This window comes from Thunnus maccoyii, chromosome 24 (genome assembly GCF_910596095.1).
Source record: "Thunnus maccoyii chromosome 24, fThuMac1.1, whole genome shotgun sequence".
Lineage (NCBI taxonomy): Eukaryota > Metazoa > Chordata > Actinopteri > Scombriformes > Scombridae > Thunnus > Thunnus maccoyii.
The window spans coordinates 11,239,237-11,265,080 of NC_056556.1; the positions used below are offsets into that span (position 1 = coordinate 11,239,237).

Below are 25,844 nucleotides of genomic sequence, written 5' to 3' on the forward strand. Positions count from 1 at the left end.
TTTTTCTGAAAACAGGAGGATTGTAGCAACCTCTGGTAATTCCTGCATTTTAGGTTAATTTCAGATCCAGTGTATTTAAGTTTGGCATCTTTTAGGTCAAATAAATGATCGGATTCAGTACTTCACCAGAATTTGATTTCTGGCAGCATGGAGTGAAGCCGGTCTGTTATTGGGTAATAATTTTCTAGTATGTTTCCTAGAAAGAACCATGTAATCTAGTTATAATAGGTTGTTAACAGCAGATAGCAAAATCCTTTTTAGTTGTTCAAAACTGTTACATATAACCACAGTATTTTTAGCAGGTTTGATAAATAATACTACAATATATAACTTTTTCACATTGAAATAAATACTAACAATTTAATAGCATTTTTTTCATGATCAGTTTTTTTTACACTTTGACTGAAACTGTCTCTTCAGTGATGTCATCAGGAGTTACATGCAGGTGTTGCTGCAGTGTTGTTGTCATCAAATTTGCATTTGAGCTGTCATTTATTTGATTGATGTGTTTTTCTTCATGGATAACTGGCCAAACGAGACCAATTTCTCCTCTTACAGTAGCCCAAATAAACCAAAATGCAGCAGCAGCTAGCATCTTGACGTGAAATCCATTCTATTCAGCAAATTATGAAACGTTTTACTGCTAATTCTTATTACATTAATGGTTTATAACATTAAAGTGAACTTTGTGCATTAGTGATGTTAACAAATGTGCCCCCTGAAAGGCCTATGAAAGTTGTTTAGTAAAAACAGGACAGTTGTTTAAAGTTGGAGTCTAATTTTCACAGAAGAATAGACCCGTGAGAACAACACATGCCCCATTTAAGCAACAGCAGCAGCAGAGTTTTGTTCAACTCTGTCCGACCCGCCGAAACAAAGCGACAAGCGCCAACTGTCATATCCCATCATGCATTAGCCATGCTGCAAATGCATGAATACAAGCTGAAGAATAGTACGCCGGCCATTCTGTTCTCTATTATATTCTCCATTATATTCTCTGTGAATGTCATTCAAGAAAAAGCTGCTTCATTTCCTCGAGACTGACTCAAGCCCTGATCTTCTCTTGTACGACCTTTCAACAGTGTTTTAAGGGGAGACAGTGGAAAAAAAAAAAAAAAAAAACTGTGTGTGTTGTCAGACCAGGAACAGACAGCTGACATTTAATGACATTTCTGGCAGCAGGTGAATTCGGAGGATCATATCAAAAGGATGAATTCTTGTTCTACTCTTGTTTCTCTGCTGAGTGCCAGCTGGACCCACAGTTTGCTGTATACATAGTGTAACACATCAGTGCTGCAATATGCACAAAACACAACAGAACTGGGCTACAACTTCAGATTTCTCCTCCTTGAAGGCCGCAGTTTGAACAATCTTGCATTGTGCCTGAGACCCATACGTCCTTTTGTTCGCAGTTTGCTTTAACAAGAGTCTTGAGGATAGATATGCAGCATTAATTGGACATTTGCATTTGTGGGATTTTAATGAGGCTAATTAGAGCAGCAGATCGTAGTGAAGTCTGATAGTTTCTGCCCGGATACGGAACAAGGTGTGAAAACTGCTTTCTTTTGTGCATAATTGTCCCCTCATCCAGCCCAAAACTTTCACCTTTTGAAGTGGTTTCCCAGGTTGTATTTTCACTAATTGTGTCCGTCTAATTAAAGAGGCTCTGGTAATACTTGTCGTCGCCATTCCTCCTCTGATTATGATGTGTGGTTTCCAAAATTAGACCAGATGAAATGTAGAAAGAAGCGGCGGCGGCGGTGAAATGTGAGCACGATGATGAGAAGTTCAGAAAGTTGAATGAGGTTGAAAATTAGCATCTCATTACTACAGTTTTTCCTTTTTTGTTGTGTATTTGATGTTGTATTTTGATTCAACAGAATTGAATCACCAAGTATTTTGATAACTGTTAATAGTTATATGTCCTAATATGTAAAACAGATTGCATCAGCATATGAGGTATGAGGTTTCCCCCTCCTTTCTTTGAAGTCTGCCATCTTCACTAGAATAAGTGCACATTTTCCAACATTTTATTAAACCCAACCAGTGAAATAATGCTACAAATTCTGGTCAATCCACAGCTAGTCATCTTGAGTGTTTAAAGAATACTGTGACTTCTTCAAGAAGCCAGAAGTACAGTAATTTCATCTCAGTAGACTCAAGTCTTTCGCTTGTTGAAAGTTGAAATAATCAGGAATGAAGCACAGAGAACAGCGAAATATAAAGAGCAAATATTAAAGGTTGAGTCGAGAGAAAACAGGGAAACTTAGAGGCTGGAGAGACAACTTTCTACCTTAAGAAACTTGGGCAGGTGAGCTCACTTCAGCTCGGCTGGATTTCTTGATGTTGCAGTAGGCTTTACGTCTTTCTCTTCAGGCTCGTTTCTGCTCCTCTCTCCTGCATTACCTCACTCCTCCGCACATCCACATCTTGACAGCTTTGCTCTGTAGTTCTCTATTCTGAATTTTAAGCAAGTCTCACTCCCAAACCATCCACAGGCGCTCCCGGCTTCTTTTGAGACAGCTGCATCTCAGCTGTCTGAGACACTTCTCCGTCACTTGGATGAAGCAGTGAAACCTTGTCTGGTTCATGCTTTATTCACCAGAAATGTTTTGTTAATTTAACACTGGAAAAGGCAGTAGATGTGGGAGTATACCAATGTGTTCAAAATTAAGGAAATCAGACGTTTTTACCTCTAAAATTCAAACCACAACTTTCTCACGTCAGCAAGGATACTTTCAACTTTTCATTTTTAATGGTTTCTGCTTCCTCAAGTTCTACTTTATGTGTAAAAATCAGCCCTTGAGAAGGATCAGGCCAACTCTGCGGGCGGTCAACCATGCAGACAGGAGGGACTATTCAACATGAGGGACAGACAAGATGTCGACAGTTCCAGCCGAGCTGCCACTACTCTCTGATCAAATGATTTTTCAGTTGCTGTAGCTCCTCAGTGTCCACAGGAGAGCGCGGCTGCTCGTCAACATGCTGCAGAGAGACATGACAGGACAGTCTTGCTTGGCAGAAAGAGACTCTCGTTGCGCTCGTGGGTACAAGGCTGTAGGCTGCAGCCATGAGGCCAGTTTTTAGGAGACAACCTCAATCAATAACAAATACATAATAGATTTGGGATGAAAATGAGCATCAGACACAAAAATTTGTTGTTTTATATCCTGTGTAGTACAACCGATTCTTCATCTAGAATTGAAAAACTAGCATGACACAATTTTTTCTCTCACCTAGTTGGATAACATCTATGTTCCTGACATTTATGATCCCAGAAGTCCTGCCTGTAGGTCATGAATGACCGCAAGCTAAAGAGTTCAACATTTGTTACGCAGTCAGATCTGGAAAGACATAAATGTCATGTAGTCTGATCTCAGCATTACACAGTACAATGATCCAATATAGGAACAAACCGTGAACCTGATCTGTGACATCCTGGGTTCAGATCTGGCCTGAGACCTTTGGAAGATGTGATCTTTCTTGTTTCTATTTTTCTGATTAAAAGAAGCCACAATCTTAAAACTAGAAATAGAAAAATAGACATAATACAGTACAGTACAGACATGTTATTGTCTGGTTGCCAGTGTTTTAAAGACACTTTTAATTGTAGACCTTTTTAGTGTTTAATTATAATCAATTAATGCATCTTAAAAAGCAGTGATTAACTGAACACACAATCCCTCCCATCTGTTCGTATGCGCAGCAGAAGGGAGGTGAGTAGGCTGGACTATCTTTACACAAATTTCAACTCTCCTCACTTTCTGTGTAAGAAAATACAAACTATAACAATTCTACAGCTATTTTTTTTATATCTATTTTTCTATTTTTCAAGGGTCCAGTTGTGGTGATCGCAAATTACAAGAGTGTAAAAACTCACATCTGTGACTTCTGTGCTCCGTATGTTTCATTTAAATCACAGAGTAATGCACAGTGGTGTAGAAAAACATCGGCTCCTTGAAAAAGCTATGCGTGGAAATCAGGAATCACCTGTCTTTAGAGGGAGCACTGTTGCCTCCATAGCTGCCATGTGGTTTATCAACCTTGTGCATGTGCTCATATGGGAGTGATGCAGTTTCTCTGTTTTCATATTCCAGCGTAAAGTGCACGAGACAAATCATCTCTCCTGGTGTAATACCTTCAAAAAGGTCATGAAGACGGGAAAATGTAAATTCTGTCTCAAAACTCTGACTCTTTTTGTACACATTCAGCCTCACACACACACACAGCTAAGCTCAAGAACTTGTATTGAAACAGGTTTACTGACTTATCTGAATATGTTAGTATTGTAAAATCCAGATAATTCAGCAATTCTGCTACGACAATTTCACTGAGATGCTTCATGTGCTCAGCAAATTTTCCAGTAATCTGCCTATTAGATTATGAAACATCTTGTGTTGAAAAAAATGAAACGACTGTTGGAATAAAGATCTTAATTTTAAGATCTTCTTTTAAGTGGAGCAAAGTGCTGGATAAACAAACAGCTGATCGAACATCACCAGTGTGATTTCAGTCGCCGAGTGTGTTTCTGCATCACAAGCTGCCGCTGCTTTAAAGATATTTATTCAGCTTAGCTGGTCAAATGGATTGACGGACACATTAAAGGACGAGCAAAGAATGGTTTATTAGCACACTTGTATTCATACGCATGCACAAGAGTTCTGCCGTCAGTCATGAGGCCTGATGGGAGAAGCTGTCTGCAGGCTGGAAATGCCACCGTCTCCTCTATTGACAGACAGCAAAAACAGAGGGAGAGCCAGATCGACAGACAGAGGGACGTAGGATGAAACAGGGCTGGGTCTGTTTGTTTACGCTTGTTTGTGCTGTTAATGTTTGATGAAAATACTGCATAATTTTCATATTTTAGGTCATGAAAACAACAGCATGTCATCATTATTCCTCACTTATAAAGCCTTATGTAACCTTATATGGAATAAATTATGAAAAAAGAAGAGCTTGATGATCTGAACATGTAATGCAACACATGTTGAGGTTATTTTTCTTTTTTAGAAATGAGCATTCATTCATCTAAATCTGACCTTACTGCACAAAATGTGAAAGTAAAGGTCAGTAAAGGCCACAGACAATCTCTGCAATTACCTCATTTGTTTACTGTGATTAGACTAATGTCTTAGTGCGATAAAGCAGTGAATTATTGATGTTAAACAACAGTCCAACAACGCTGGCGTGCCTGTAGTTTAAAGACAAAATGTGACACCTCCTAATTTGCCTCCTGTCTGGTTAGTGGACTGACACTCTGAAGCCGTGCTTCACCTCATTGTCTTGACAACTGCTTTACTGAGAGGTTAAAAACGTCAACCACAGCAGGTTAACTAAGTTCTTGTGTTTTTTTCCCCCCCTACAATTTTAGAGTAATTGCCATAACAGCTGCCTGCAAGCATCTGGACAATTACCTGCGACAAACACTGAAATGGCTGAGAGGCAGCAGCACCCACAGGTGAAATTGCTAGAGGGCCAGACGTGTCTCACACTATGATCAACTGGCAAAACTGTCTGAGTCATCGGGCTAAAAAGCTTTTCCTAAAAAAAAGGTTCATTGTGTGAATAAATTAGCTGCTTAAAAAGAGGACAAAGCAGCGTTTTCTCAATGTGCATCTGTAAGGAAAAAATGTATCGATTTTCCATTTGAACATCTTGACCTCCGTTGCACGTGACACACACTCGCATGCACGCACACCAATCAAATGTTCTGCTCCATTGCCAGTTGCCAAGGTCACCAAACCTGCACACCCACTGCTGCCTAAAAGCAAAGAAAAACACTTTATCTTTTTCTTGCTCTTTGTGCTGCAGTCGGGCATTGATCTCTGTGTCTGGCTCACTCTCTTCTGTCTCTGCTCCAGTCCAGTTTTCCCCCTTCCGTACCGGCAAAGAGGTAGACAGAAATAAAGCGGCCTATTCTCAGAAATCTCTAAAGGAAGTGCTCTCTCTCCCTCTCTCCAACCATGGAGCTGTGACTTCAAAGCCACTCTCTAAAAATGGTGGGATAAAAACCGCTCGATATGGCTCCTACCTGGCGTAGAGGGGTTGTTTTGTGAATGAACCAACATGCTGAGTTACCCGTTAGTCCCAGAAAGAGAGTTGTTTTGACCCAGCTCTGACTTAATCTTTAAGTCTTAATTTTTTTTTCTATTTATCCCCATGGTTTCTTATTTCCAAGGGGACATAACCAATAAAAAAAATGAACTGTTCCCAGATGTTTCACCATTGATTTTAACTCCAGCTCTTCACAAAGACATCACAGTGACATCAACCCTGATTTTCAATGGACAAATATAAAAATACATATCCATTGTGCTCCAGATTTTAACATTTAAAGCTTAAAAATCCCAAGAAGAACATGCACGTGAAAACAGAGGAAGAATAAACACATGCTCCAGATGTTAAATGAAGCACAGACTATGACTGAGATACACAGTAGACTTTGAAACCAATGCATTTGTATTTAGTGAGTTAAAAGCCGATGAGGCAGCTCGATACTAAAAGGCTTGAATATCCCAAATCATAATAGGACATTGGTGTGTGTTTGTCAGATGAGAGCCAGCCAGGGAAATCATATTCATATGAAATGCAATATTTATGAATTCCGATATTGAAGGCTTCTTTCTAACTTTCGATATTAAACCTGCTGAGGTGCCCTTCAAAATCTTGTAATAATCCACTCCTCCTTTTCTCTGCTCTCCCCATCTGTCTGTCTAATAATATCACAAAGATATCCAAACATGAAGCCAGTGCATGCTCGCTTTTTGTGGATATGATTAATGAGTGATGATCAATCACTTTTTAAAGGAACATTTCCTCAGGTTTTCCCTCTGTTAATACAGGACTATGATATGATTGTCTCTGTGAAGGTTGTGGTCATGGTTAGAAGGAACCAGTGTTGACTGTTGGTAATAAACAGCCGTCTGTAACAATGTCAAGCTATTGTTTCTGACAGAAAACAGTCAACTTGAGTTTACAAAGTGGTGAATATTGTCTGACTCATGAGCTGACAAAACTAAAAATATGACAAAAACAGCTTTTTGTTTTCAGCTACGTTTAGATCCGATTAAATGTGGCGAAACTGTGGTCAAGCTAAACATGACGCAGCTCCACAGAGATGATAAGTGATGCAGTGGTTTGGAGTGGTCATGATTACTGTGAAAAACCACCCTATGACTCATAGCTTTGTGAGCGTGTGTGTTTGTGTGTGTGTGCCAGCAGCAGCATGGTTGGGGTGCGTGGAGAAATCTAAATCTTGGGGATTGGATGGGTAAATACAACTGTTTGTGTGGTGACATGATGCAGTTCTGTGATATATACATATATATATATACTCTGAATGTGGAAAATATGATAAATAGTGGGAACATCTTCTTAATGCAGAGAAAATCACATTTTTAATCACATAAAGTTCCAATTTAATATGAAGCAAACTTGCTGTTGGCTCCATATGGAATAATTACACAAGATTTTCATTGACGATCTCCCTCTGCTCTCATCTCTCCCTATATTTCTCAGTCCAGTGCTCTTCATTTGCATGACAGTTGAGAACAATATTGCCAAAGCAGCGAGACAAAGGCTTTCTCTGTCTTTAATTTTGTTCTCTTTTCTCTTGCTCAGTGCCTCTCAGATAATAAAATGTTTCACAGTTATCAAAGTGTGTCAGACACACTGTTGCCAAAGCTTTGTCCATAATAGAACCAGAAACAGGTTAGATCACGTTTACTTAACAATATAGTACAATGCTTGCATGTTGCATGAAAATGACTTACTTCCAATCTAAAGCTACATTAGCTGATATTTTTTATATTAAAGGGGACATATCATGCATATTTTCAGGTCTTTATTTTTATTCTGGGGCTTTACTGGAATATCTTTGCATAATTTACAGTTCAAAAAACTCCTTATTTATCTTCAAATTGCCCTTTATGCAGCCCCTCAGTACAGCCTCTGTCTGAAACAGGCTGTTTTAGCTCCTGTCTCTTTAAGGCTCCCCCTCCTGATGAGCCCACTCTGTTCTGATTGACTCAAAATATAAACTTCTCAAATACATCCGTACATGTTTGAGCCGAAATCTGATCCAAAATATGCAAGTGGACAACGTGAACGCCTCATGGAACAACCTTAGCAGCAAAGACTATGGAACTGACAGCCATTTGTGGGCATGTGCAAACAATCGGATGAGAAGGTAGAGATGACATTGCAAACAAAGCCCTCAGAGCAGGCTGAAGCCCTGGGTGTTGACTCTCAGTGAGCATTTTTAAATAAGTTCACCTCAAGTTTTGGAACTTTGACTATGTTTAACATAAACATCTGACATTATAACAGTATATAAATGACAGAAAATCACAAAAAGCATGTTATGTCCCCTTTAATAATGAATCAAATCATCAAATGATTGTGTAACATGAACGGTATGACTCCTACTGATAATTACTACCTAACTCTGCAGTTTTAGGGAGCCTTTTAGCCTCTTTCAGTTCATTGTTTTGATTTGGCGGCACATTTACTGTTTGGATTCACTCTCAATGCTATCATCAAGCTTTTCAGCCAAAAATGTGTTGTTAATGTTGAACTGGTCAATTCAACAGTAAACATCATCAGTTTTGTAATTTTCCTCTGTCCAAGCTGGAGGAGATGGTTTTGTTTCTTCTCAATCCAACGTCAGTACACACACACACACTTACACGCAAACACCGAGGCACTTGGTTGATGCTTTCTTGGTTGCCATGGCAGCCAACGAGTATCTCTGGTGCCGGGCAGAAACGGGCTCTGATTGGTTAATCAGTATTCAGACCATGTGTCTGCGTGGCTGGATGCTGCTCTGCCCTACTCTGTGTGTGTGTGTGAGCATGAGCGTGTGTGTGTTTGTGTGTCCATCAAATGTCACTTATCACCTGAGAGAGAAATGATTCCTTTCTCTCCACCTGCCCTCGTGTTTCTCTTTCTTCATCAACCTTTTCTTCCCCTCCCTGATGTTCTGAAGATGAAGAAGGGTAATGATGACAGAGGAAAAAAAGAAAAAGAAGATTAAAAGAGAAGAGATGGGGTTAAAGGGGAAAAGAGATGAAGAAGTGATAGTGACAGCATGACGTGTGTCACCCTGACTAGTCTGACCTCTGACCTTCATCTATACTGTTCAGCCAGAGGAGGTTTGGGTTGTCAATTTGAACCCATGAGACATTTGGATTAAATTCCACACTAATAGAGATCAATACATTATGTTCTTCAGTTTTATGATTACCATCCTTGGTTTCCATGACAATCTAGATGTTGGTTCAGAGCCCAAAAAGAAGAAAAATTCCTGGAGAACATTTACAATTTTTTCACATCAGTCAAATAGCGATAATGAGGCATATAAGCAGTAATTACAAAGGAGCGGGGGGGGGGGTTTGATCTTAACCTTTCAGGGTGATTGACAGCAGTCTGGTTGCCATGGGACTATAATGAAACTGCAGACAGCCTTATGTAATGCTATTGTTGTGTGAAAACCACATATTGTTGCTGATTTTCATGTTTCATCTTCAGTTAAAGGTTCAGACGCTCCTCTAAAGGGGCTAAGAGGAAATTCCTACCACATGTTGGTTCATGAGACTACTTAGAGATACAGCTGGACAGCAGTAAAGAAAAACATGGGGGTTAAGCTACAGACTGTGCTGCTTTTTTTAGTTCTTCACTTGTTGACAGTTTGGAGATACAAGGTTTTCACATGCACATCCACATGCACATTTCACATTGCGGCTTGAAGTGGCCATGATTACTATGAAAACCATCTATGACTCATGCCTTTGTGTGTATGTGCAAATAAGAGTGTGTGCGCATGGAAGTGTGTGTGTGTGTGTGTGTGCGTGTGTGCGTGTGCTGGAGCGCCTGTTGTCTTTGATGATAATGAGGCAGACAGAAACTGGCTCTCAAGTGAGCTCTCATGCCACCTCAAACACATTGCTTCAGCATGGGCACACTATATGTGTGTGTGTGTGCGTGTGTGTGTGTATGTGTGTGCATTTGTGGCAGATAAGAGACCAAAAATCCCAACTCGATGCTGTTTTAATGAAATTAATCAAAAAGACGGGAAATCGAAACATTTTGTGCTATGTGATAACAAAATGTCATTTTGCATTCCAGCTATAATTGGTTGCTTTTTAATAAGAGATTACGCTTCAGCCATTTTGCTTTGTGCTTAATGGAGTTTTGGTTTAGCTGGTGGCTAAAATGATCTTATTGGTTGAGTCACGCCACAGTGGGTGAGCCAAACAGGGCTAAGAGTCCAAATTCCCCCAGCAGAACTCAAAATCACAAAACTCACTTTTTATTTTATATATTTATTAAATGTTTCTGTAAATATATTTCCCTATATTGCAGTCTAAATATAGCCGTTTCTACACTGCAAGGTAGATAATTCTGGTGAAGAATACTTGCCTAAAAAAGGTTGAATGTTAAGATATTAATGTGTAATATGTGTGTAATTATAAAATGTAAAGTTTTCTTCATGTGAACCCACAAATTCCCAGAAACCTTGCTGAGGGCATAACTTCAGTGTCAACAGCTGCAACTCTAAAGAAAGAAAGAAAGAAGAAAGAAATAAAAGACTGATATTGTGACCTCAAGAAACAACAAATTCTTCATACAAGATTCGATGTAGAGAGCTGGAAAAATCTAAATAAGAATAGTAGAGAACATTTTAACACTCATACACTATTTTTTGTTGAAGGACAATAGACTCAGCTGACATGAATGGCAACTTGATGGATTTCTACAAAGTGCAGAAAAAAATGGCTTCCAAGTAAGAAAATTATGTAATATCTTGTTCTCATAAGATTTAAAAAAACACCATTTCAAACAGCCTAAGCTATTCTTAACATCAATCTGCTCACATAAAGTAGTTTAATTGAATTTGTCTGCACAGTGACGAATCAAAGAAACACAGCAAAATGACAAAGTATGAATGTAAAATCATGCAGGAGGCTTATTTATTATGATCTCAGCATGAAAATAAACTACAAAAAATGTCCAGATGTCGCTACTGAAATGCAAAATGCACAAATGATGCCTAAAATGACAGAGAATGACAAGAGTAATATATATTGAGTCAAAATAACTGAGGCAAGATGCAGAAAATAATGACAAAGTCGCTAATCTTAATACTTTAACAACTAAAAAAACTCAGATAACATTAGAATGATCTTAAGTGAGAGATGAAGCATGCAGCATTTCACTGGGTATAATTAAAGTTCTTTATAGCCTCCTTTTCACTAATTAAACACCATGTTGCCCTTGAAAGTACACCTAATTTACATTACATTTACATATGCAAATTCTAATTACATCCACTTAATTACAGTATTTGCTGTCATTTAAAGGAGGCCAGGCGATGCATTATGTGTGTCTGTGCGATGTGTGTTTCTTCCTGCCTGTCTGAATGTGTCCTCCGAGCTGTCTCTCCAGCTCTCTCTATACACGTCTGCCTGATAGTGGAGCTGTTTAATGGTGCTTCCATCATACTGTGCTCAGTGGAGTGATGGTACTTCTCTTTCTTTGTGTCTCCAAGGCTGGATTACCAACCAGACAAAGCTAGCATTGGGCCCCAATCCTCCCCCCGGTGTACTGTGTGAGTTTGTGGCAATTTGACTGAATTTAAATTTCTTTGTGAGTATGCATAGCTACAGGTAATTCCACACCAACTTCAAAGTTACGTGCAAGATATTGGCACAAAATCGAGCAAGTATAGTCATTTTATTTTTGTCTTTTTCCTCTTGCCTCTTGCACACCAAAGATGTAATTTTGTGGGAAGGAAAAACCGTCAGGGTTGAGTTGTTACTTCGGAAATTTTGCTGTCAGAAATGACAGCTTTGAACAGCGAAAGCCATGTCATGTAATGTCATGTAATGATGTTACAAGATTGCGGCAATAGCAGGAATTTGGTGTGACTTCTTAATCTACCTTCTCCACATCTTATTTTGTGAATTATGAGTCACCTCCGCAGGGTGAAGTCTCGACTAGTTCCACATCTCTGAATCACTCCCCACATTTCCAGTTTGTTTGCAAGTCAAATACATGAATACAACTAGCTGAGGCCTCTCCTTGGATGCTCCCTTATTGGGCAGTTGTGCAAAAAGAACAGAAAAGAAAACGTGAAAATATGCAGTTTAGTCTCAGACTTGGTGTGCATTGGTGCAGTACAAAATATATGTTGGGCAATGACTTTAAAGCACAATATCAATACATTTTTGAGGCTAACAAAACAAAAATAGTACACAAATAAGCTACAGTGCTCACTTCCAGACAGTGTTACTTGTAGTTAACTGTAACTGAATAGTCTACAGTCCTTTTGCTGAGCAAAGTCAGTCACTTAACAGCTGATAATACAGCCTGCCCTTCGGTCAACACAAAGGATGAATGAACTTATTGAGGAGACCATCAGGTGTGTATGAGTGTGTGTGATACTGGAAAGTGGACCACGTAAACCACAAAGTGAGAGTACTAATGTTAAACGAATGAATGAATGGTTACAGAGATGTTGTGCAGTAAATAAATCAGTCCAGTCACACTTCCTTTCTATAAATCCTTTATTCAATATCATTGTTTTCTGTGTGTATACAATTGACAATTGGACACAAACTGTACAGTGCAGACAAACTCTGTTTGCATAATATGTATGTAAAGGTAACTGTACATTTACTGACAGACAGAGTAATCTCCTTTAAAGTTAGCACCAGTCACATTTTGCTTTTGGCTCATGGCTGGAATGGTTTACACTAGCAAAATACAACAGGCTGTGATTATTCTATGAGTTTACTTAGTGTGTCCTTCATCTATAAATTCTGGTTAAGACTGTCTGATGATCCCGGCTCCTGGTGTCATCTATTTCTAACTTCTGCAGCTCAATCCATCATTGTTAAAAGAAGAAGCAAAGGATATCAAGCAATTACTGTACATGTTCCTGTGTTTTTGTTTCATAGTTGTCGTTTTACCTGCTCTCATTCACCAGAATTAAATATTGATGCTCCGCTGAAAGTATTCCACATAAGACATGCATTAGTGTAACAATGTTAGTGATTTGAAGTAATTTTGATTAATTTGTCCTTAGCTCCATTATTGCAATGATGGATTATGCTTCAAAAGCAATATGTCTTTATAAGTTGTTCCTGATGCCACCAGAAGATTTGGATGTATCAATGAAACAAATATCAAAAATGACCGTTTAGCATAAACCAGTTGCAGAAATGAGCGAGAGGCAAAGTGTCACTGGTGCTACGCTGTAAATGTTTGTTTTGTTTTGATAACACATTTCCTACATTACCACATGCATTAGCCCCCGTCATCTTTCCTCTTTTAAAAACCATGCAACAAGTGGGGAAAACAGTCCAAACGGAGAGAGGAGGAGAGGACGTGAAGGTCGTTGGAAGAGAAAAGAGAAGGTGTGGATAAGTTCTCTGGCTGCATGATTACGAAACGAGCAGAGAGCAAAAAGCTAGAACAGTTACAGTGAACAGAAGATTGGGGATCAAAGGATAATTGAAAAGTAAAATAGGGTGAAGTGTGTGTCTGCTGCATGTGTGTGTGTGTGTGTGTGTGTGTGTGTGTGTGGGATGAGAGTGTTGGGAGCAAGAAACAGCTAGGAGGAGAGCACGTTTACTGTCTCGTTTCAGGTTCGGTTGTAATAAGGCAGTCTTTTGTACGAGGAATAAAGTAGAACATAAAAACTACAAAGAAAACCTGAGGGAGACAAGCTACATCATGAGTACAGTTCTAATCATTACATATCCCAGTGTCTCTAAAGTGCACCTGTACTACAGTTTTAAGTCTTTTTCATCCTATAATGTCTCCTCTTGTGTCCATTTTGTGCCTTTTTAATTCTGAGCGTGGAAACCTTCATGAGACGGAGCTACAGTTCATGCAGGAGAAAGTAAGATGGCTACACGAGAACATGAATGGTACTTGTATGTGGAAATTAAAAGTGACCCAGGTTGTCGTGATTGCTCACTTCTAATTAAATCAGCTGCTCTCTTCCTGTGCAGATCCCGCTGTTAGATATCTCATAATTGTAGCCTTGGTACCTGGCTAACCACCAGTGGAGACAAATCTCTCAGGAGATGCTGATAGTAATTGTGCCTTCCTTGTTTGAACCAGGAACTGTGATTACCAGACTGGAAACACTATTGTAGCAGTATCTTTGGTCAGTAGCCAGGAAACCGGGCCATATTTCTCTGGCCTCAACCATCATTAATTATTGAGCATGTGCCACGGATCTTCAATAGCCGCTTTCACAGGATGTGACTACCGCTAACCTAACAAGCTGGGCCTCTATTCACGGAGGAAGGTTTGGTTCCTCTGCTAGCAGTGTGGGACAAATTAGCTGCTTCATAATAATCCCATGAATGCTGTCCTAGAGTCTTGTTATTGTATCTCTAAATGCTCACACTTTGAGACAGCTGAGACAACACAGGACACGTTGAAGAATATCCTTAAACATAAAAAAAAGTAAGTTTACAGACCTGATTGTCAGGGCTTGTTGTTTTTTTTTTAAAATCTTTTGCTAGTGACACAATAAGTTAGTCAATACATCCACATTTCTTTGACTTGAGACAAGCACAACACCGGTCAAAAGACTTCCTCCTCATCAGCACCATCATCCCACTTTTTGCTCTTGAAATCACATAAGACAAGACACAGAGCTGAAGTCAAGTGACTGTGAGAATTTGGAAATCTTGCTGGATCCCAGGAAGGCTGAGCTTTATAACATAAACGAACAGGTTCTCACATTTTAAACCCGGCTGCTGACGAGAGGCACTCACATAGCAAGGGTTCACAGTGCCACCCAGCACCAATAACACTTTCTCTACTCGTATTGATTCTTCAGATACAAAAACTTCAAATGCTAAACTCTCTTGAATCTCACATATTTCAATTCCAGTTTGGCATTAATACATTGTTTTCTGTGTTCTGTGGTCTCTTTTTTCTTTCAAAAAAAAAATTAAGTAAGGGGCCAAGAGATGACACCAGCCTGAGTATCAAACTACATAAGTTCATGTAGCTGGTCCGCTGCACATATTTGAACACGAAAGCGAGTAACAGCTAATGAGATCAGAGGAGGAGAGAAAAATGTGGTGTATGTGAGGGAAAAAAATCTGAGAAATGCCAATTAGAAACACTGTGAGCTGTCTAGTATTTTCACAGTTCTTCAGCTGTGGAGTGTATCCTCTCTGTACAACACAGCGGGACGACATTACCCTCGTTAGAGCAGCAGCAGTGCAGTGGTTTCACCTGCTACACAGACGCTACCTGTTGCTGAGGGGATGCAGCTGATTCAGGTTGGTGCTCGTTTGATGTCGGCACAACAGTGCTGATTAATCACGCAGCCTTGATTTGTTGCTTTTCGTATTGTTGTTTCTTTGTAGTTTGGTAACGTCAGCGGAGGTCATTCATCTTCAGCAAAGCGGACAGTGTTTCAATGATCCGATTAAAATGCAAAGTGGTTATTCCAGTTTTTTTAGAAACTAGAATTCAAAGCCGGAGAGATGCACAGTTTCTGTTGATTAAACATGGATGTTGTCTCCAGTAGCAGCCCTGTTATCCTGAGCCTTCATTCGCCTCGTTGTCACTGACACTAATAAGAAGTGCGGGATCACAGTATTAATATCTCCTCAGTGATGTGACCGACTACTGGTGTAACTTTTGGAGGAGCTAATTGGCGTCTAGTCTTGCTTGTCAAACAAAGACGAGTAAACAGAAAGCCTGGGTGTCGAGCAGGATTCAAGTCCAGAACAGATTGGTGCCATGTTGACTGTCACAGTGAGAGGGCGAAGCATGGGAATCTATTTGGTTTAATTTCATTTCAAGGCATTTGATTTTCTGCCTTGTAGTTCTCCGCGTCTCACACAGACCCATATTTCAGTATTCTGATTTGATGACAGCTTTATGTAACACTGCTATCACTGTGCTATTTGTTTTCTCATAATTTTTCTACAGAAACCACATTCGTAATACTTTCTCAGTAACCTAACCTGATTTTATAGGCCATTATGCAGGCCTAATTTAAAGCCACTATGTGAAGAATTGTTATGATTATACATTGTTGACATTATTCGGATGGTATAAGCTTTTGTTTGTGGAAAAATGAGACAATCTGGGAGAAAATTGGTGCTGTCTTTGTGTTGCTTTTAGCCCATTCATCTGTGTAGAGGACCCAGTGGTAAGCCAGCCAAAAACCCAACATGCATAAAATGATTTATAAAAGAAAACAAGGTCAGAATAGACCCGAGGATAATTAGGCCCGATCCAAAATGGCGTCGACCCGAGCAGAACCTCATAGAGTAAGAACACCAACACTGGCAGCGTAATGCGATCAGCAGCCATCCAGCTGCAGTTCAAAAAAACGTAACAATACGTGTAATTTATCCCGTATTTCACAGTTCACACTCTCCGCCTCGTGTCAAAAAACACATTTCTCTCCTGCGATGAATATGCATGTGATCAGAGCTGAAAGTCAATCCGCTCTGTTCCAGTTGCGGATTGACACACAGAACTGAGACCATTGGTGGAAAGTAACCACGTATATATTTCCTCGACTGCTGTACTTCAATACAATTTTGAGGCACTTGCTTTTTACTTGAGTAGCCATTTTATGCTACTTTATTCTTCTGCTCCACCACATTTCAGAGGGTAATATTGCACTTTCTACTCCACTACATTTATCCGACAGCTAGAGTTAGTATTTTCTTTGCAGATTAAGATTTGACATTAAAGAAACATATGATGGGCTTATTAAAAAATGTTAAAGAAAACATTAAAGTTAACAGAAGGTTCCACTTAAATAACTGTTTGAAGCCCAAAGAGATAAAATTATCTGATATTTTATTAAAATGGCAAAGTTTAGAGAAAAGTTAAAAAAAATAATAATACAAATTTGTGTAGCAGCATTTTTTTTGTTTGTTTTATTAGCTCCACCTCGACCAGCTACAACAGTAAAATAGTATCTGCACACTGACACATATCTTAATAATAACATAACACTGACAGTGGCCATTTTCCAGCAGTTACTTTTGTTACTTAAGTACATTTTGTTGATGATTCTCATCAACTTTTACTTAATCAGGATTTTGAATGAAGGATTTATACTTGTAATTAAGCACTTTTACATTGTAGTATTAGTACTTTTACTTATGTAAAGGATCAGAATACTTCTTCCACCACTTCCTGAGACCTGCATAATTACAACAAGACCTTACTCAACTGGTTTAGACTGGGTCCGACCCATTTAACACTGGGTAGTAAAGTCAGAAATGTTCAAATTTTACACATAGTGGCTTTAACATCATTTACCCTGTTCTCTTTTACCCTCATTCCTACCTTTCATTTCAAGTACTTTGGAAGGCAGCAGAAATCAAAAGTACTACCAGTACTCCTCATGATTGAGAGCGCTGTCTAAACCCTTCCTGAGGTTTGACTCTTTTTCCGCTAAAACCTCAGTCTACAATATATGCTCTGCTACTCCATGTAAACACTGACTGCTACCATGCTGCTTGGACACCAGCATGCCCCCACAACCCCTCCTATACACTCCATGTTGCTACAAACCGGGAATGTGTGGAAATCACTTCATTTTCAGTGCCGAAATTCTTTAATTTGACATGTCGGCTGATCTCCTCTCCTGAGCTACACTTGTGTCAGCGGTGTGGAAATCATAACTGCCATTAAGGGACAGAAAAAAAACACGTCAGACAGAGAGGTAGAAACTAAAATCCGTTTGCGTCTGTACAACTATGTAGCTTGATAGCGCTGTGTGTGTGTGAAGAATAATAAACCACCTAACTAATAGATAATAAAGGAATACCGAAAAAGACAAACATGCTTTAAGCTATGTGGTGTTTAAACAGTGTCTCTGTCAAATAAGAACTTGCAGAATTTAATAATAGCTATATAGTATGTGATCAAAATTAGAGGGACAGAGTTTGCTTTGTATGTAATGCACAGGGTTATTTTCAAGTACATGTCATCGTAAGTTCAGTACAGAATGTCCTGTGCCGAATCTTAATTGATCGATGAGTAAGCATCGTCTGAATCATCAGTGTTTAGTGTTTATTCTATTTGCCAGCTATTTGCTGATGTTTTTAATCTGTTCTTTACTTACTCAAAGATCGAATCCATGTGGTCGATTCTGGAGGTGGTGTGCATGTGAGTGTGAGTGTGTCTGAAGCCACCAGCAAGCAAGCATACCTGGCAACAGAAAATAGTACTATCAGGAGAGGAAAAAAAGGGGCCTCATTCTTACAGATTGTCACAGAAAAATACCGGTGAAGACGACATTTTTTTTCCCTTTTTTTTTTGTTTGTTTATATTTTTAAGAAGTCATTTTGTCTCCAACATGAGGGTGTGCCACTGTCCCAGTTCCAAAATATCTGGCTGGCATTGGCCTGACTTTACTGTCTTCTTCCTCCTCTTCCCCCCCCCCCCCCCCCCCCCCCCCCGCCACCAGCCGCAGCGCTCCGTCCTCTGGCCCTGCCCCACAACACCGGATCCGTCCAATAGGGAGAGAGAGGTGAGGCGGGACGCGCGGCCCCACTGCTGACCAGTCAGAACTTGAGCTGTTTGTTTTGTTACCTTTGTTGCAGTTTTATTTTTTTAATTTTTTTTTGAGAGTGCAGCAGTGGGGCGAGTCTCTGGCTTTTCCTGGCTTCTGGTTGGCCAGGTGAGGGTAAAGGGGGGCAGGGTTATGTCTCCTCCTTGTCGGGTTTGTTGACTGGCTTGCCGCCATTCATGACCACCGGTTCGCTGGTTGTGCTTTTGGAAGGCGGGCCCCCGGCGAGTTTAGGCACCGCCTCCCCTACGTCATGCAACGAAGGCTCTCGGTACATCGCAACTTGAGGAGCGGAGGACAAAAATGGAAGACGTGAGGGGAGGACAAAGTGAAGGATGAAGAGGAGGAGAAGAGAGTGACAAAGAAAATGGAGGTAAGAGAAGAAGAGAAGGGAATTGAATTGAATGAGAAATATGAGTAGAGAGAGAACAATGGGAAGGGGAGTGAGTAGAAAAAGAGGGATGACATAGAGGGTAAAGGAAGAAAAAGGGGAAGAGAAGAGAAAAGGGGAAATGTTCATTACAGACTCTATAATCAAATTAAACATTTACATACATTTTGGCTAATTGAGTAAAATATGAACTTAAACCTAAATGAACTCCAATTTCAAAAAAACTCCAAAAACCAAAAAACCCTGGTTTGTGTGTGTATGTGTGTGTGTTACCTTCTATAGGTTTAGGCAGGAAGTGTGCAGCTGGTTTAGTCTTTTTGACCCTGTTGCCCTTCATGGCCTGTCCTTCTTTATTGAGGCCCAGAAACCAGGCCCGGCCCGACTCCTTCTGTCTGTAGAGCATCGAGCTGTAGATCACATAGTAGTTCTCAAACACCGACTCCTTAAACTTACACTCCGCTGTAAACAGTTCCTGAAGAGACAGATGGACAGATATAAAGAGATATCAGTCATATTATTTAACAGATATATATATTCTCAAACCACCATTTATACATTTAGTTGTTGTACTCTTGTAAGTTAAAGTCTTTGTAAGAAAAGATTTTAAACACACGCGTGATGAAAACATTGACTTACTGTTCAGTGGGAGACAACTGGTTAAAGATGCAGATACTGAACAATTAAAATGAATAGAAAAAATTTACTGTTGCTGTCATCTATAATAATGGTTTATTGCTAAATTGTAAAATATCTTTACTCATACTGTACATATACATATTGTATCTTCATCACAAATTGTTTGTTTACATAAAAAAAAGAATATCAGCTTATATACTGATATCTAGTTTTATTCATTATATCAGTATCATCTCAAAAAAACATGATTGGTTCGGCTCTCACTCAATAAACCCCTCAGTCAAAATCCTCTCACACGAAACTTGAATGATTTCTGTGGGCAGATATAAAAAGTAATGAAACTATATTGACCTGCGTTGTACAGGGAGGAGTAAAACAACACTGACTGAGTGATATATTGTTCTAACTCATGTCTTTCTCCCCTGACAGTCTCTTTGTATGCACATGAAAAACCAATTTAACAGATTTTTTAAAAAAAAACAAACAAAACAGATTGATCCTAGTGACACGAAGCCCACAAGATCTCAGCCTCCCACCCACATCAGCTCTGCTGTTATGTGTCAAAACTCTTTTCCATGGGTGCCGGCGCCTCCCGCGGAACATATTTCAGCACAGAAACAAGGTGTTATTCTTCCTGGGAGAGAAACAGTTTCTCCCTAGTGTCCGCTTGCACTACTGAGTCATGGCAAGTATAAAAGACAGCCTGAGATAAAACATTCATCTCTTGGGGGAGGTCAGAGAGGCAGTCTGAGAAGTCAGCCTCCATAGATTCTGATTATCAGAAAAACCGCAATTTCTTCTGCAATATTTACATCTGAAAGCTGAGATCAATTATATCTGATTTCTTGTAGGAAGCCTCCGCTGTTTTCTTATGTAATCTGAATGTAATCAGTTTGGGATAGAAAGCTTTCCCATAAGGCTACAACTAATGATTATTTTCATCATAAACTATTCTGTTGATTTAAATACATATACAGTTGTGCTCATAAGTTTACATACCCTTGAATGTTTGGCCTGATAATAAAGACACAAGTTGATACACACAGGTTTAAATGGCTATGAAGGGTAAGTTTCCACACCTGTGACTTGTTTGATTGTAATTAGTGTCTGTGTATAAATAGTCAATGAGGTTCTCAGCTCTTGAGAGACCTTGCACATTTCGTCCAGGGCTGCTCTGACTTTACTGGATACTGAGCCATGTGGAAAGCAAAATGACTGCCAAAGAGCCTGTGAGAAAATGTAGTTGAGCTTTATAAATTAGGAGAAGGATATAAAAAGATATCCAAAGATTTGAAAATGCCAATCAGTAGTGTTCAAGCTCTGATAAAGAAGTGGAAAATTAAGTGTTCTGTTGATACTAAACCACGGTCAGGTAGACTAACAAAGATTTCAGCCACAATTGCCAGGAAACTTGTTCAGGTTGCAAAGGAAAACCCACATGCAACTTCAGCTGAAAGTTGCATGTGGCTGATTCAAGATGCACAACGAGGAGATACTTGAACAAAAATGGGCTGCACGGTCAAGTTGCCAGAAAAAAGCCATTAATGTGCCAATGCCATAAAACAGCCTGCTTACAATATGCCAAGCAGCACCTAGACAAGCCTCAAAACTTCTGGAACAAAGTTATTTGGAGTGATGAGACCAAAATTGAGTTTTATGGTCACAACTATAGACACTGTGAATGATACACATCTTACAGATTCTGCCAGGGTATGTAAACTTATGAGCACAACTGTATATATTAATGAATAGTTTAGACAACTCTTACAGCAAGTGCAATTAATTCATATGTGCCCCTTAATGTTTTGATTGGATTAAATTGAACTTTAATAATCCTTGTTGGGAAGTGAGATTCCTTTTCAGCCGATATACAAAACACAAGTAATAATTACACCATACACAATCATTTGAAGCTGCATCAATTGATTTTATGGAAGTGAAACAAGCCAATAACACAACATCCAACATATTATTTCCCTATAACAGTTGCTTATTTACACCTCCAGCACACGTGGAACAACGTTAACATTCATCGAGACAAATTTCAATCCAAACTTCACTCCTTTGTTTTAGTTTGTACCACCTCTTGAGAGTAAAAATATCCAGCTCCACTTTTTTCACCACTTAGTCGCTAACTATGTCTGCTGTGTGGTGCTAGCAGGGAGCGGGATTATCAGTGACATTATTTGCCTGCTGCGGATGGAACTAAAAACGGAGTTTGTTGGCCGAAAAACCAAAGCAATGAGCTAAAAAAAAGGCGTAAAAAACCCTGTAGAGCTGCTGTGAGGGGAACTGCAAAGTGATACGTTGTTAATATAAAAAATATTAGTAGTGCAGATTTAATTGTAACCCGATTTTAATTACTACTATAATATTGTGATCACTATTATCTCCCCTTGGATGACATGGAATGGACTCTCATAATCATTTCGCATACAAAAACCGCAGAAAAGAAAAAAAAAACTGTGTTAATAAACTACTCCTCATATAGCCGAGGAGGCCTCTGCCAACCCAAATAATCCCCCTCGAGGTCCCCAGACCCTAGACTGGGAAGTGTTTGTCTAGACCTTCTCTTATTGGCTGTTGTGGGCCTCTTGCCTGAGCCACAGACACATTGTCATTCAGCTCAGGTCTGTCGGTCCGAGTCTCATAGCAACATGAGGAAGAGAGGCGACACTGTAGCCGTGGCAACCAACCAGCGCTGAGAGGGAGGGGTCAGTGGGTGGGTGCGTGTGTGTGTGTGTGTGTGTGTGTGGGGCGGCGGGCGGCGGGGGGGGGGGGGCCCTGCAAAAGTGACAGAGAGAAACACACAAACACTTGCATTGGTAATTTAACATATTACGTGCTATATCTCATGCTCTACCGCATCCGCTCATGCTAATGTGGGAAGACACTTAATAAAAGTAAGGTTGGGTGGCACCAATACGCGGCAGTGAGGGATCAGACACGGGCACATACACACACACACACACACACAAACACACACTTGTGGCTCTAGGGGATGAATGGAGGGAGGTGCAGGAGGGCTTTGCTGGGATATGAAATGTGACTAAATGATGGCAACAAAACAAGACAGGTGATAATGAATGAATGCTCTATTTATTGCCAATGTCAGTGACACATACACAAACACACCATCATAAATCAAATGTTCTCCTTTGCTAGCCATGGTTTTAATTTGTATTAACAGCGCGGTTGTTCTCGGTGGAGCTTAATATTTTTTTTGTTCCTGGATTAAATTAACTTGATAATATATATTTAGTCTTGACCTGAGACCCATTATTCATTTGTAAAAGAGAACGATCTTGCTGGTGTGCAAAGAGCGTTGCCAGACACAAATTAATGTTGGTCAGAGAGGTCATACATCACTTAATGCTGCTTTTATAAATAAAAGATGCTGGATGTCGCGGCCTCTCTCAGCCTCGTCTGAAGCAGCAACATTTATTCAGACAGAAAAGTGAGCTGTAAGAATTTCTTCAGATGAAAACCTTACAGCCTTACAGGTGAGTCATTTTAACAACACCGCCTGCCTGAATGCGTTTTCTGTCGTCATTTCCAAATAGTTATGTTCACAAGCTGCCCACAGGAAGAAGACGGGGAGAAAGAATGAATGAAAGAAACGGGGACACGAAGGAGAGGAGAGAGAATAAATCACCCAGTGAGGAGGACGACGCCTCCTGATTGGAAAAACAGCAGGGGATTCTCTCTCTCTCTTCTCTTATCTTTGTATTTCTCTCATCACTCTTCTTCTTCTTTTCCCCCCCCCCCCCTCACTCTGTCAATTCTCTGTGCTCAGCAGAGATTTAGTGGAAGTGAACACAGTCCACACATGCGTGCACGTTGTTATCTTTTACGAATTACACACGCGTACATACATAGACGCTAGGCTGAGCAGCAGCTGTTTTTCCACATAGCTGTAATCAGATAGAGAAGAGCCCATTAACATGTTAAACATCCCGCTCCGAAATGTACTGAATTGATACAGGCAGCACTTTGCCCTCTTGTCCATTAAAGACCTAAAAATAAGGAACTCAAAAATAGAGTGGGGAATAGCAATCTCAACTCTTGGCACAGCACAGGGCTGCACTTATTTCCACCACTACTTGACTGCTGACCACTGGGAGCCTCCCAGTGAAAGCACATTTGCAGTAAAACAATCCTTTTTTTTTCGTACTGTAATTTAGTAAAGCCTTTAATCCGCAGATAATCAGAAACATGTTTGCGGAGAGGGACTGGCTGAGTGGCATCAGGATACACTCTGAAGGAAAGCAGAGAGTTCAGGTCTGTGACACCATTGACCAGGGCAGCCGCTGAATGACAGTGACGCCACAAGTTCTCCCTTCAAAGACGTGACTCTCCAGGCGCACAGGCACATGAAGACAGAGCGATTGATTGACTGCCTGAAGCTACATTCATATTTAACAGGTCATGGTTTAGCACGTAGCTGACGTGCACCTCCGCACGAACCTGCGTGTCAGGGCTGCGGTGGCTGCAGAGCTTGTGATTTGTCTGCTTGTGTTTTTCCTCCTGCAAGATTTCAACACTGGGGGGGGAATTAAGTGCTTAAAAATAGTGTTTCGCTGTTCTTTCGGGTTGAAAGTTTCAAGCTGTTTCGGCTCTGACCACACCCAACTTCACTGGTAACACACATCTTTTAAAGCCATTTCCACTGCTTTAATGCAATTGTTGTACTCTCGCTACTCACTATTATAGCGAATGGAAAAATGCTATTAATTTGGATAACAGCGTCCTACTCAGTGGTGAGACAACGCAAACCTTCCTATAGTCAATCTATATTTCTAATTGAATGAAAGGATGTAAACATAATAACTGTGGGATGTATAATTAAAGGACAACATGACCTGATCTTGTACGACACACACAGCTGGTGCTGCGGTGGAGCTATCATCGGGTGAAATCTGACATTGAACTATAAATCAATTCCTATACGCCACAGGCACCTACAGCAACACCACCATATAATGTACATACTGACATAATGTACATCATGACTTTCAAGCTACCAGAGACATGACTGGACCGAGTCTGATCTCTCTTAGGTCAGCCTCACAGTATCCCAAATGTCTTGGGATATGTTCATTTGTTAAATCCATTTCTTGCTGCTTGAAGAGTGTTTCTCTCACTTCTTCCTGCTGAAAACCCTTCGTATATAATCTTTATAGTTATAACAGAGCTTTCTAGTTTACAGTTTTTGAGAGATGCCTCACTAGAACTTGAATAATAAGTCATGCAGATCATATTGTTGGCAAACTTCAGCTGTAAAATGCCCTGCTTCAGTATCTTAGAGACACAACTCAAATTCAAATAATCCAAATTTAAGGGATCTTTATAAAAATGTCTTTGTTTTTTTAATTAGAAATAAAGAGCCGATCAATTGTAATCAGATTTTTGTAGCTCTCACATTTCGATACTGACATCGCCTTCGAAAAATTCAAAATCTGTCAACACTTCACTGAGGTTAGCTGACTTTTTACATGATGATTTTAATTATATCATTATCATATCAATAATCAAATTAATTAACTGTGTTCCACTGTTACAAAACTCTCTGTTTTTAATTACAATGAATTTTGAATTGTGTGTAATGACACTATATACCATCACAATACCACTGAGTTAATTCATGATAATCATAAATGATCGCTCAGCCTTTGTTTCTTATTTCATTTTTGGTTAAAAGTGCATTCAAATCTTTTTAATTATCAAAAATGACAACTTTGCAGTTTCAATCTTCATAAATATGTAGAAACATTGTTCAGATTTGTTCCCCCTCATATAAAAGTGCAGTTTCTCTACTTGTAACATTACTTAACGCGACTAAAGGAAGTTGTTTTTCATCCCAATGTGTATGTATAGATGTGTGTGTGTGTGTGTTTGTGTGCATTGCTCAGTGAGTGGGTGTGTTTGTTTCCAACACCAGTTATTATCACAGCACTAATTACCCAGGGGAATTGTGGGTAAACAAATCATTCTAAAGAAAAGAAGCCCACAGAGAAGAGGGGCGAGGAAGAGCGGGTATGTGAGAACAAAAGAGTAAAGAGCACGGTTAGAGAAGGGACTTGTCCTCCAGCCCGGGCAAACTGAATCAAATCATAAATATAACTGCAATCACAGCGTCGCTCTCCGCGCGTCAGGAAAAACCGCGACCTTCCTCAGCCACTCAAGACCTGCACACCTGATCCAATTACGCTGTTATGAAAAAGTGTGGCTCTTAATTGG

General features: G+C 39.8%; 1 protein-coding gene across 5 annotated transcripts in view; it reads right to left on the bottom strand.

The window, feature by feature from the left end:
- Nucleotides 1–18,481: 18,481 nt before the first annotated feature.
- The window catches only part of LOC121892137 (fibroblast growth factor 14-like), a 53,193-nt gene continuing 45,830 nt past the window's right edge, over nt 18,482–25,844 (bottom strand). For all 5 annotated transcript variants that reach the window (XM_042404984.1, XM_042404985.1, XM_042404983.1 and 2 more), the window contains exons 4-5: nt 19,242–19,440; nt 18,482–18,859 (exon numbers count right to left, since the gene is read on the bottom strand). In XM_042404984.1, coding sequence (XP_042260918.1) covers nt 18,711–18,859; nt 19,242–19,440 — 348 coding nt within the window. In that variant the 3' untranslated portion in view covers nt 18,482–18,710. The remainder of the gene's footprint in view (nt 18,860–19,241; nt 19,441–25,844) is intronic.